The sequence below is a fragment of the Patagioenas fasciata genome, chromosome 6 (genome assembly GCF_037038585.1).
Source record: "Patagioenas fasciata isolate bPatFas1 chromosome 6, bPatFas1.hap1, whole genome shotgun sequence".
NCBI lineage: Eukaryota > Metazoa > Chordata > Aves > Columbiformes > Columbidae > Patagioenas > Patagioenas fasciata.
The window spans coordinates 12,781,093-12,793,033 of NC_092525.1; the positions used below are offsets into that span (position 1 = coordinate 12,781,093).

At 47.6% G+C, this 11,941-nt stretch overlaps 2 protein-coding genes across 3 annotated transcripts; one reads left to right on the plus strand and one right to left on the minus strand.

The window, feature by feature from the left end:
- Positions 1–186: 186 nt before the first annotated feature.
- CFAP144 (cilia and flagella associated protein 144) lies at positions 187–3,491 on the minus strand. Its single transcript, XM_065842507.2, has 4 exons — positions 3,323–3,491; positions 2,475–2,534; positions 1,487–1,590; positions 187–479 (listed from the first exon to the last, which is right to left on the minus strand). The coding sequence occupies exons 1-4, from the start codon at positions 3,450–3,452 to the stop codon at positions 378–380; spliced, it is 396 nt and encodes a 131-aa protein (XP_065698579.1). The 5' UTR covers positions 3,453–3,491; the 3' UTR covers positions 187–377.
- Positions 3,492–3,513: 22 nt separating this feature from the next.
- Positions 3,514–10,903, plus strand: PIF1 (PIF1 5'-to-3' DNA helicase). 2 transcript variants are annotated; one of them, XM_065842344.2, is made up of 12 exons: positions 3,519–4,150; positions 4,236–4,341; positions 4,423–4,548; positions 4,644–4,797; positions 5,317–5,431; positions 5,510–5,616; positions 6,009–6,148; positions 6,793–6,899; positions 7,685–7,772; positions 8,391–8,536; positions 9,260–9,451; positions 9,788–10,903. In XM_065842344.2, the coding sequence occupies exons 1-12, from the start codon at positions 3,668–3,670 to the stop codon at positions 9,842–9,844; spliced, it is 1,821 nt and encodes a 606-aa protein (XP_065698416.2). In that variant the 5' UTR covers positions 3,519–3,667; the 3' UTR covers positions 9,845–10,903. The 2 variants fall into 2 exon arrangements, with proteins under 2 accessions (XP_071666053.1, XP_065698416.2); XM_071809952.1 differs by lacking the exon at positions 9,788–10,903 and having other exon boundaries at positions 3,514–4,150; positions 8,429–8,536; positions 9,260–9,441.
- The last annotated feature ends 1,038 nt before the right edge of the window (positions 10,904–11,941 follow it).

The following is an 11,941-nucleotide window of genomic DNA, read 5'->3' on the forward strand; positions in this document are numbered from 1 at the left end:
CTTTGCTCCTTTCATTCTGGCAGCTTTTTCCACAGCTACTGTTGACATGTACCCAGTGAACGTGAGTTCTGGGTCTTGTCGCTGATGTCAAAATAAGAAGTCTGAAGCCTGTCAAGACCTTAAAGTGTTTTTTAGACTATTCATATAGGTGGGTTTGGAAGCAGCAGTGAGACAAATGCAGCAATCTTATCAATAGGTTTATTTCTGTGGCTATTGTCAGGCTGCAAATCTGGACAGACTGAGATTCTCTCTTCCTTTTTCCAGATACCATCTCTTGTCAGAAATCTACCAGATTCACCCAGTAACAAGCAAGGCCCAACAGTTGTCGTTAGCTTCTTCTAAGCTGTGTGGCTTTGCCACTCTACTACTGCAGGTTCTCAGACTGTTCCTCCCCGTTTCCCATAGCTGCAATTTAGTTTAGTGACCTCGGTTTTCCGACGTGGGAAGAAGAGTCTGCAATCAGTACGGTCCATCTGAATCTGGGAAAGAAAAGTGATGAACAGTCATGTGCTTTTACTAGAATTAGGAGTAGTAGTCCCTCCTGAGAAGAGTGGTGCACGGTATTCTTGCTGATGAGAAATGCCCAGATGACAAATGAGTAGGGTACCGTTTATTTGAGAATATACTGTTCACTGCTTTCTTACAGTAGAACCTGGTGAAAAAGGAAAACTTGAAATATGAAACAGCATCGTGAGTCCTGATTCTAAGTTTAACTCAGTTCCCTACATGCAAATTTAGTTGCCTCTTTCCTGCCACCCTAATTGTGTCTGACAGTGTAAAACCCCACTGGGATGTGTCTCTAGCCTTGTTATGAGTAGCTAGTTTATTTGAAGTGTAATATGGAAAGTTGCAGAAGAATATCTTATTTTCTTATTTATCTTCGATTTCTTTGCAACAGGCCAAAATTAATCAAGCCTTCATTTGCCTTTCTCAAAACACTAATCTGAAAAGTCAGTCATCAACACAGCTATTTGTTTTTGTCAGATATGGCTGATGTCTCAGCTTGTTCATAAGATTTCTTTTCCTCCTGTTTATTCACGCTTCCCCAAATGAATCCTCACTGGTGTATTCTGCCTCGGGTATACTTTGCTGATTATTAATTTTATGGTTCTGCTTGCCATTTGTTTGAAACATACTTTACAGCAGCACATTTCTTTTCACAGTACTTAGGTATGCCGCTTCATATTGCTCACTATGCTATTTCTCATGGCTGAATGCTTTAATAAACAGCCATGACTACCTATTTGACAATGTGTCTGGGGTCTGTTTTCGCCGTAGATATTTTGCATTCAAGTTTCCCACTGTGAAGAGTCCTCCTAGGTGTAAATTTTGAAAACTTGTTGTCTATGAACAGCTCTGCTCATTCCTAGTCATTCCTGTTTTCCATGTTTGCCATAAATTATTTTCTTGCTTGAATATCTTTCGGTGTGATGGGCTGAATCTCTCTGAATCTGCAAAGCGCTGAGTCCTTAAGCACTTTACTCACCAAAGGTGTCGTGTTCCAGCCAATTTCTTGGCTTTCAGTTTGCGGCTCCGAATACTTTTTTGTTGGCTCCAGTGCTGCATCATGAATAACACTCAGAAACTTGGCTGTTGGTTTAAGAAACACAAATATAAATGAAGGAAAGTATGTGTAAAAAGTAGTTACCTGTGGATGTATGTTAGAATGGGACATCCTAATGCTGTACAAACAATAGCAAGAAAGCCAAGGTTGGAGGCAACTGCTGTGCTTCTCTTGTAGGAGAACGCAGGGTGACGTTTCTACTAAAATTTATCCTGATGAAGTTTCAAGATTTGCCTGCCCATACTGTCCTGTTAATTCTACCATCCCTGTCTACTCTGTTGCAGCATCTTTTCTTATACCACATGTAGTGTCAAGCAGTGCTCCACATTAGCTGTCATCTTTCTCAGTTGCCTGAGACCTGCTGCCGTTCCATTTTGTTCCCCTGCTTTCCACTTAGTACCTGACTAGAGCAGGCCCACCTTAACCAACTATTAAGGTTTTTAGACGGAATCGGTGTGTTAGAAATAAGGGAGCAATTGCTGTAAGAGTTTCTGTTATTAGTGCTCTAAAGCAAGACACAGCAGCTATTTCAGCATTTACCGTATGCAATGGCTGTGTAGAATCTGCAGTGATAAGCAACATGTATGTATAGAGCATGTTTCTGGATTTTGATTGTTTTCCCCTAAAGTTTATATTCACAAACAGAATTTTATAGAATTGTAGCAACAAAAAAAGCGTAATTGTCTGTATGCAAGCTTGTAGTAGTAATGAAAAGTAACAGGAAGAGGCCTTAAAGTAGAAAAAGCCCTACCTTATGTTTAACAAAAAAATCACAAATTAGTTTAACTTTCTTATATTGTCACAGGCGTGTTTCCACGTACGTAACCCTTTAGACTAATTGGAACTTTAAAATTTTATTTATTAGTCATTTTCTTATGTAATTATCACAAGCTCTTCAGAGATGTCTTACCATCTGCCGGCTCTTCTATATTATCATGCCAAGACATGGGCTTCTTGGCAATTGTGTGAACTGGAAAGAAATTATGGAGGTGAATTACTTTAATGTGAATTTATCATCACAGACAGATATAGGATATCTATTATTGCATATGTTCTTTTTGGTTATTCCCCAGTCTGGGCCCAGCTATTTCACTGATGTTGCAAAGGAAGAACAACACGTGAAGAGACCAAACCAGTTAGAATAGTGACTAATAGCAGCTTTGTAGAAAGAGAAGGGGTTAGGTGTTGCTGAAGGCCCTTCTACTGGATGGTGCCTGCATTCACCACATCGAAGTTCTACCCCACCCAGGTGGTGGCCTGCAGAGACTGAAGCTTCAGCAAATTGTTTTCCTCTGGTTTGTTTTTGTTTCATTGTAAAAACTAGACCTGAAAGAATTAATTCATGTCACCCATCTGTGCCACCACAGTTTATGATATTCTACGACTGCAGTAGCAGGTAGATATTAGCCCAGGGGCTGAGGAAACATGGTGTAGTGTTGGAGCACTCTGCCCCATCTTAGCTCTGTGTTGTTTGCTCAGGATCTGTAGGCTCCAGGTCCTACTCACACGTACCAAAGCACCATCTAAGCTGGGCAAATTGGCGCTGTCTCCATGCTGTCTCTGAGTGTGCAGGCAGGTTCGCTGGGTAAAAGAAAACCCTACCGCTTGCTCCTCCCAGATCTGCCCCCCTGGCCCCTGCTGGCGTTCTGGTCTCCCCCACGCCCTCCCTCCGCCCGGCTGCCCGGTGCCATTCGTGTCCCGCCCTCGGGGCTTCCGCGCCGGTTCTGCGTGACCGTGGGGCCGGCCGCGCCGCCTCACCGCGTTGGAGCGGGTTCACGCCGTACTCTGTGTGCAGCTTCTGGCACCGCAGCTCCTTCCGCACCCGCTCGCACATGAGCTGGTTCAGCTGCACCGCGTTCGGCGGCTCCTTCCCGCTGCGGGCGGCCATGGCTCCGCCGGGCTACGCGGCGTCCCGTAGCCTGGCAACGCCTCACGTGGTCCTCCACGAGGCTGCTGATTGGCCCGGGTGGTGCTTCGTCCGACCTTCCTCGGCCAGATTCTTTTCCCACCTTCCATTGGCCGCCGAGTTAAAGCCCCTGGCGCTGATTGGCGGCGGCTGCACGCGGCGGGTTTGAATGGCCGGTGAGCTGCGGTGGCAGCGGGATGGAGGATGCGGAGCTGCGCTGCACGGTGGCCGTGGAGCAGCCGCTGCCGGGGGGACAGGGCCTGCGGCGTCGTGTGATGCGGGGTGCGCTGGTGCTACTGGGCCGCAACGAGTTGCGGCAGCCGGTGCTGCGGGTGGTCGGCGGCAGCGGCGCGGCGGCGGCGGCGCTGAGCTTCGCGCTGGTCGGTGATGCTGTGCGGCTCTTCACGCGGTTCGCGGGAGACGGGCTGGCGGCGGTGCGGGTGGGGCCGGACGGCGCCCAGGTCCTGCTCTCCGACTGCCCTCCGGACGCGCTGCGCCGCTTCCTCCGCCTCCTGCGGCTCAAGGTCGCCGCCGGGCCGCGGGCCGCCCCCCGCGGACCCCGCCTGCTGGACCGTCCACCGCCGGCCTTCTCTGTCATCAGCCCGCTGCAGGAGCGCGACCTGCTGCGCGCCCCCGGCCGCCTCCACGGCGGCGAGGGGCAGGGAGAGCGCCCGGCCGAGGTGAGTCGCGGGGCGAGGGGGGCAGCTCCCGTTACCGGCCCCGGTTACCGGCCCTGCCGTCACAGCGCCGCTGCCCGCCCCGCAGGTGCCCCGCTCGGTGAGGCGGCCCCCGGCGAGGCTCTCGGCGGAGCAGGAGGCGGTGCTGAGCGCCGTGCGGAGCGGGAAGAGCATCTTCTTCACCGGTTGTGCAGGTGAGGGGCCGGGGCAGCTGTCGTGGTGTGGAGTTCTCGGGCCCTGCTCACTGCTGACCTGCTTCTTCTCCCTCTGTTAAGGGACTGGGAAATCATTCCTGCTGAAGAGGATCGTGGGCTCCCTCCCTCCAAAGAGCACCTACGCCACAGCCAGCACGGGAGTGGCAGCTTGCCACATCGGTGGCACCACTCTCCATGCCTTTGCAGGTAATGGTCTGCCCAACAGCAAAGGGCTGGCAGCTCTCACTCCCTTCCCAGAGTCAGGACCTTCCCAAAGTTTTACTTTCTTCTTCCCCTGCCAGGGATCGGCTCTGGGAAGGCACCGCTGGAACAGTGTATTCAGCTGGCGGAGCGGCCTGGGGTGCGCCAGCACTGGCTGGCCTGCCAGCACTTGATTATCGATGAGATCTCCATGGTGGATGGCAAGTTCTTCGACAGGCTGGAGGCAGTGGCGAGGTGAGTGTCAAACACCTAAAAGAAATTACTTTCCCTGAATTTCAAGGTTGTTTGCTTCCTCTGATTATGTGAATGGGTGCAAGGCAACCATTGGGATAGGACTCGAAGGAAGCATGAATTCATAGCCAGCAGGCCTTTATCTTGAAATAGGTTTTGATCATGTCCCCGTTTCCCAGCCACGGCTGTTGTGGTTGTTCTTTCCATCTCCCAAGCCAAGTGTTGTCTGTAGAGCTGTCTATGCTGTGTTCAGCAATTCTTTGTTGGAGAAAGAAGCAGTGTAGCAGCTACCAAGGAAGCAAGATGAGTAAGGATAGCTGTGATAGGTAGGCAAAAGCAAAACAAATGTGTTATAATAGCATTGCTTAATTATTTGAGTTCTTCTGACTCAGTTGAGGATAATAGTCTTTTACCGCAGGGGGTGTATGTTTGGATATACTGGTAGACTAAGAAGTAACTTCTGAGACCTGACTATGTGCAGGTCCTGGAGAGCATTCAGAGCTTCTCTTCCTTCCTTTTCAGGGCAGTCAGAAAACGAGATGAGCCTTTTGGAGGAATTCAGCTAATCATCTGTGGGGACTTCTTGCAACTACCCCCAGTCTGCAAGGCTCATGAAGAAACCAAGTTCTGCTTCCAGGTACAAAACTGACCTGAAATTTATTCTTATCCTTCAAGTCTGCTTCTTTCCTTTCTTAACAAGAGAATGATTTGCCAGGCAAAAAGCTGGAGGAAATGCATCCACATAAACATGGAGCTGACCGAAGTGCGGAGACAGACTGACAAGACCTTTGTCTCGCTCCTGAGTGCAGTCCGTTTAGGCAGGTGAGGAAAAACTCTGCTCTCTTTGTAATCCCTGCTCCCTACTAATGGACCAGAAGAAAGACCAGTTTGTCACTTCTCTGTGCTCTATCAGGAACGTGTGGCTGGGAGCAGTAGCTATAAATGCTTTAGTTAATGTAAGCAGGTTTTATATATGCTCCTCTGATAAGGTAGGACACTTTCTGGAGTCCCTCTTTGCATTTTCTGCTGAGGAATGCAATGGATCCTGAGCTGACAGTGGCCGGGGCAGGGCTGGGGCAGACATTGCACTTTCTCTGCCCATTGCTTCAGAGGTCTGGGGCTTGCACAGCCTGATCCAGCTGTGTGAAGGTTACCACTGCTCAATACCTGTTCTTGATGGCTTTAAATAATAATCTTCTTTTCCCGGTTACAAGGTGCACAGAGGAGGTTACCAGACTGCTGATGCAGACTGCCACTAACAGGTCTGAGCGCGATGGGATCCTGGCTACGCGGCTCTGCACCCATAAAGATGATGTAGAAATAACTAACGAGAGACGCTTGCAACAGCTGTCAGGTGAACTCCTTGGAGGAAGCTGCTGGCTTTGGGGCTGAGCTCTGAGTGGATGCAATAGGGTGTCAGGAGGAATTGGTGGTGTGTCATGCACAGCAGTACAAGTCTAAGCTGTGTGTGTTGTAGTTGAGCTGCCTGGGGGCAAAACTTCACACATTTTTACCTAAAAATCTACACTGTTACTTCTTGGTGTGTAACAGATTGTGAGCTCATTGCATGTTGAGGGGTAGGGTGGATCATTATTGTCTCCATACCCCTGCTTCTTCTTTCCATAGCATCTCAGAAAGGCTGTGCTCTATCGAGCCACACCTGGGATTAAGGGCTGTTTCATTTCTGCCTCCCTTTCTGGCCCTGGGAATCTTCCTTAGTCCTCTTTGGAGAACTGGTGTTGGCAGCAGGTGAAACTAGTCATAGGCTCATAATGGTGACTGCTCAGTTCCTATTTACTGCTGGCCTTTGATTTCTGAGTCTTCTCATGTTCTGGGAGGTACGTTGGGAAGAGAGGCAATAGTGAACTTTCTGCTGTTAGATGTGACAAGGTTTGTGACAAGATGTCTTACTAACAGAGCAGAATGGATACTAAAAGATGAATTGCTGAATGATGAATTCGATGATTGCAGTTTGTCACATCTTTCTTTCTTTAACAGGAGAAGTGCACGCTTTTGAGGCTTTGGACAGTGACCCAATGCTAGTGAAGTTAATTGATGCTCAGTGTCCTGTGGGTGGTAGAGTTGAGCTAAAGCTTGGAGCTCAGGTGAGTGTGTGCACATACACTTGTGAAAGACCAGTGGGTCAAATGACATAAAAAATGAAGGAACAGCAGATAGATGTGTATATTAGCTTAATCTATAGAATGCAGATTCTGTATGGAATGGTTATGCCAGACCAACAGAAGATTCTAGCCTAGTCTGTGTATCCTTTCAGCTCGGAATCTTACCCAGATAGAGAATTTATTTGATTTGAGCGCAGGTCCATGTCTTGTGGACAGTGGTGACCATTATGACTTTGGCACACACCTTAAATCAGGTTTAAAGCTTCCAAGTAGCAGAGAGCACAGGCAGTCCTTGTCTGCAGTCTCAGCTCCACGTACAGCAGCCCTCCTGACCTGTAAGAGTATAGCACAGGTTGCCAGATTTGCAGGACTGGGCAGGTTGCTGTGAGCTAGGGCTGTCAGAGTGAAAAGGATGCAGGACTGTGCTTAGCAGCAGCACTGTTTGCCTTGGGAAGTTGTTCACTAGGTTCTAGGCTTGCTGGTGTTTGGGGAAGGTGAATCTGTTCCCTGAATCTGAGCTCACAGCTTGGGACAGAAGCAACTGAAGTGCTTAGTGCTGCAGAATGTTATAGTTGGGAATCCTAGGAAGCAAAGGCTGTTAAACAGTTTTGATCCAATTGGAGATGGTGCTGTATCCTGCAGTTGCAAGATGTGGCTGTGGCCACACGAGCCTGCTGTGCTTATGCGTCCTGGCTGGAAGCTGAGCTGCAGGTGGCTGAGTGGGCTGGAAAGCCAGAGCGCTGAGGGAGTGTTCTTTTTCTCTGTAGGTGATGCTAGCTAAGAATCTGGATGTATCTCAAGGGCTGGTGAACGGGGCACGAGGAGTTGTTGTAGGATTTGAAAGTGAAGAGAAGGGTAAGTAAACTTTTTGATCCTTTATTGAGGAAGGGGGAGAAAAATGAAAACGACTTATTACCGACTGTCTACTGCCTGATAAGGATAATTTAAAAGAAAGCAGGGAGGAGGTCGTCTCTGCAGTGAGAGGTTTGGGGTGTCATGAGCTGTGGTGTCATATGCAGCATCAGCTGTACCTATCTGTTGGGCTTCTCATGTTTCCTTATCTTTATTCTTTAGCTATGTATGCTTGTTTGCATTTCCTGTCTGTTCTGTTGAAGCAAATCTTGGTGGCTGTGTAGTTTTTGTTGTTGTTGTTTTTTGTTTTCTTGTTTTTCTCATAGAATCATGTTCTGCTACCTGCCATGTGTATTTTTCTCTGCATCTCAATGGATAAGTTATCTGAGTTTAATTCTCCTCCTTAAGTAGGTCTGGATGTAATTTCAGGATGTTCTATTTACTGTGTGTGGGTTTAATTTTTTTTCTTAGTGTGGGATTTTTTTTTTTTAATGCACTCTAAGATTCACGAAAGACTGACATGGGAAAGGAGGGAGGAAAAACTGTTCTTAGGCTCCTGGTTTCCTGGCTGTTGAGTGTCAGGAAAACATCCCCGTTTCTCTCCTTCTCCCATTCCTACAGGGCTGCCTAAGGTTAGATTTCTATGCGGGGTCACACAGGTCATCAAAATGGAGAAATGGGTCTTCAAAGGACCATCAGGAGTTCATCTGAGTCGTCAACAGTTGCCTTTAAAATTGGCATGGGCTATTTCCATTCACAAGAGTCAGGTGAGTGTTCTTTTGCAGCTGCCTACAGACTTTTACACCATCATAAACCTTGTTTTACCAGCTTGTGTTGCTGGTAAAACGGGGAGGAAAACTGAAAGGCCTTTGTTGTGGGGGAGGTCTAGGGGGTGTGTGTGTGTGTCTTTAGCGGTAGAGAAGGCAGCACCTCTTTTCCTGTTTGTGATGCTTGTCCATAGCAGTATTGCTAGCCTAGAGTTTCCGTAAGGGTGCTGCGAACTCTCTGCTTGCTGTTGGACTATGAAGTATCATTGTTCACTGCTGTGATCAGCGCAGTGTTTCCCTGACAGCATCACCATTAGTGACCCTGAGGTTTGCAGTGTACGTGAGGAAGGTGCAGGAGTCACAAGTGTGCTCTTTGGGCCGAACTTTTCCTGCAAAGGTGTGTTGTATTTTTGTCAAACTAAGTAATACCTTTCCAGAAGACTCCATACACTTTGATAAACACATCTCTCAGTAAAAGACCTGTGAGTTTGTTCCCATGCCACTGTTTAAAACAGTCCGTGTTGTAAATAGTGTTGCCTCCTGGGATGTGTCTTGGTGCAGACAGGGCTGGCCAGGCCTACCCAAACTCTGGCTCAGATGGTCTGCTTAAGCCTGGCTGTTCCTCCAGTTATTACTGGGAGTGAAAACAACAGGTTGACAGGTTAATGTGCATACAATGTGGTGTTCTTTGTTTTTTAACAAGCTTTTCTGTGTCTTCGACAGGGCATGTCTTTAGATTGCGTGGAAATCTCCCTGTCTCGTGTCTTTGAAAGTGGGCAGGCTTATGTAGCCCTTTCCCGAGCCCGCAGCCTTGCAGGTCTCCGTGTTCTGGATTTTGACCCAAAAGTAGTGAGAGCTGATCCTTCTGTGTTGCAGTTCTATAAACAGCTGAGACGACATCAACTTCTAACCCAGGTAAAGAAAAATCTCATGCTAGCAAAGACTGCCTTGTGCAGCCAGGATGAGAGTTGTTTGTGCTGAGATCCTTCCTTTTGAATGGTCTTGCTTCAGAAGCAAAAACTTGCAATGTTAGGAGACTTGAAACTGCAAAGAGGGAATGTGGTGGGGCAGTTCTTGATGGCAAAACATCCGCTGTAGCGTTTGGATGGTATCACACTGCCTGGCCCTGGGGGTGAAAGGGAGGGTTGGGGTTCTTTGATCCTCCCCTTGCAGTAAGGACTGAAGGGGAAGTGGGCACACAAGAAGTCTTAGTTGTGTTTGTTTTTCTTTTTCATTTTTTTTCCCCCCTAGGATTCCCTACACACTCATTCAGGTGCTGATGAAAAGGAGAACTGGAAACGCAGTTGAGAATGCTCTTCTGGCCTCTATGAGGCAATGGACAGAATGCTGATTTGCAGCCATCTTGCTATTAAGTATATTTGGTAACACAGACTAAGTCAGAGGAAGTTCTTGTATTTTCTTTTTTTTTAATGTGTGCTTCATTCAGTTGTTCCTGGATGTGTAGAAGTCCCTCTGCCTCATGCCTCTGAAATTTGGAAGGCTTCTGTAGCCTCTTCCTGGGCCCACAATCTTGAATACTGGTGTGTCACAGATGCAATTCTATCAAATGAAATGACTGAACAAGGACACGCCCGAGGGACCTTCCTACAGTTCTGTACTGTCCACTTTGTTGCATTTTATTCTCCACCTATGCAGACTGAAACTTGTGTGCTTTTCTTCAAGTTGTACCACAGCTGAGACGTAAAAGGTTTGTGTCCTGTTTGCCTGGATGGATTGGACCTGTTCATAGGAGCTGCTGACACAAGGGAAAGCAGTGCTTCCGCAAGCGAGGAGCTGCCAGGAGCTGGGTTATCTCTTCATAGCATGCTGGGGTGTTCTTGCTTTCCAGGTGTTTACCACTAGGAGGCTTTGCGTAACTTCATCCACAAGCAGAACTAAGAGTTATACATGGCCTGTTATGCTGATACATGGCCTTTTTATCAGTCTGTTGCATACAATAAGGTGTGATTTTATTTTTTGTAACCTTCTGAAATGAGCTGGTGGTGTTAAAAACAGGAAAAAGTCCTACATCTTGTACCCATGATTATGGAACTACAGGAATTGTGGAGATCAATCACCCTAATAGAAAGAAAGGAGAGAGATGAGATGGGTGCTTGTGGGAGTCCCTCTTGTTTAAACACATGAGGCTCACTCTAAAGGGAGGGAATTTCTGCTGGAAACAACACATCAGACTAATGAGATGGGAGCTGAATGTGCAATAGGAAATAATGGGCAAGGACATGTGAAGTGAGCTGTAACTTCACCTGTTTCAGCAAAAGCAGGGCTGGGCAGAATTAACACACTGTATTTTTTGGAGTCTTAATAAAGGAAAAGCTTTGGTCTTTGTATTTTAGCACGCTGCTTAAAGCTTAAGTGTCTTGTGTATTTTTAAATGTTTAAGGTGTGGGAATAATGTGAACATCAACATCCAGCTGGAATTCATCTCTTCCATAGCAGTCTCTCTGTAACAGAGCCTTGTAGTTTGATTGAGTTGAAGGCCACTTCAACTGTTCTCCTCAAAGCCAGGGAAGGATGGTGACTATCCAGTGGTTAACATAACAGAAAGCAGACTTTCGGTGGGATTTCCAAATATATTGAGAGTTGATTTTCTGTGCCTGGCTTGTGGTCATGTTAGCAAACAAAACACATAACCATGGACGTAGTTATATGCGGTGCTTTTATTTCAGCGCTGAGAAACCGAGGGTTCGCACCCAAAGCTGGTTTCAACAACTGCTTCGAACTCCACTACCTTTATACAATTTGGTCACGTACATATTCATTAGGTTTACAACGTATGTGTTGCATATTCATTAGATTGCACAACTATTTCACAATATCAATTACGACATCTTGGAACTACTCTAAGCATGTGCAGTGTCCTCTGGTGGTCGTTTAGGTGGTCTTCAGGATGAAGTAAGTAGTCTTCTTCACTCGTGTCCTTTTCACTTCTTGTCACAGCACATGCGCACTATCCATATGTTCATTACAAAATCATGTGAGATTCTTGGATGCACATCCTACGCTTTCCAGATGAGATAAGGACTTTCAGCTCTTTATTCTCAAACTAAGATAAGAACTTGAATACAACCTGCAAAGCTTCAAGATAAGGACACAGTTTACAAAACCGAATAGAGCTTACAGAAAACTAGTTCAACTGTAACAGTCGGGGTGACCTGGGATGAACTTGTGCCATTTCTGCTCAAGGTGGCGCTGCAGGCAGCCCGCCCCCGCCGCGTGCAGCACGACGTGATCCTCCAAGAAGCAGACGCCCTCGGCGACCCGCGGCCGGCAACTGAAAACGGCCCCGGGCTGCGCCCCCGCCGCCGCCATGCTGCCGCTGCCGCCGTCGCCGTGGCAACCGCGGCACCGGGCCCGCCGGAAGCCGCGGCGCGGGCATGCGCACTC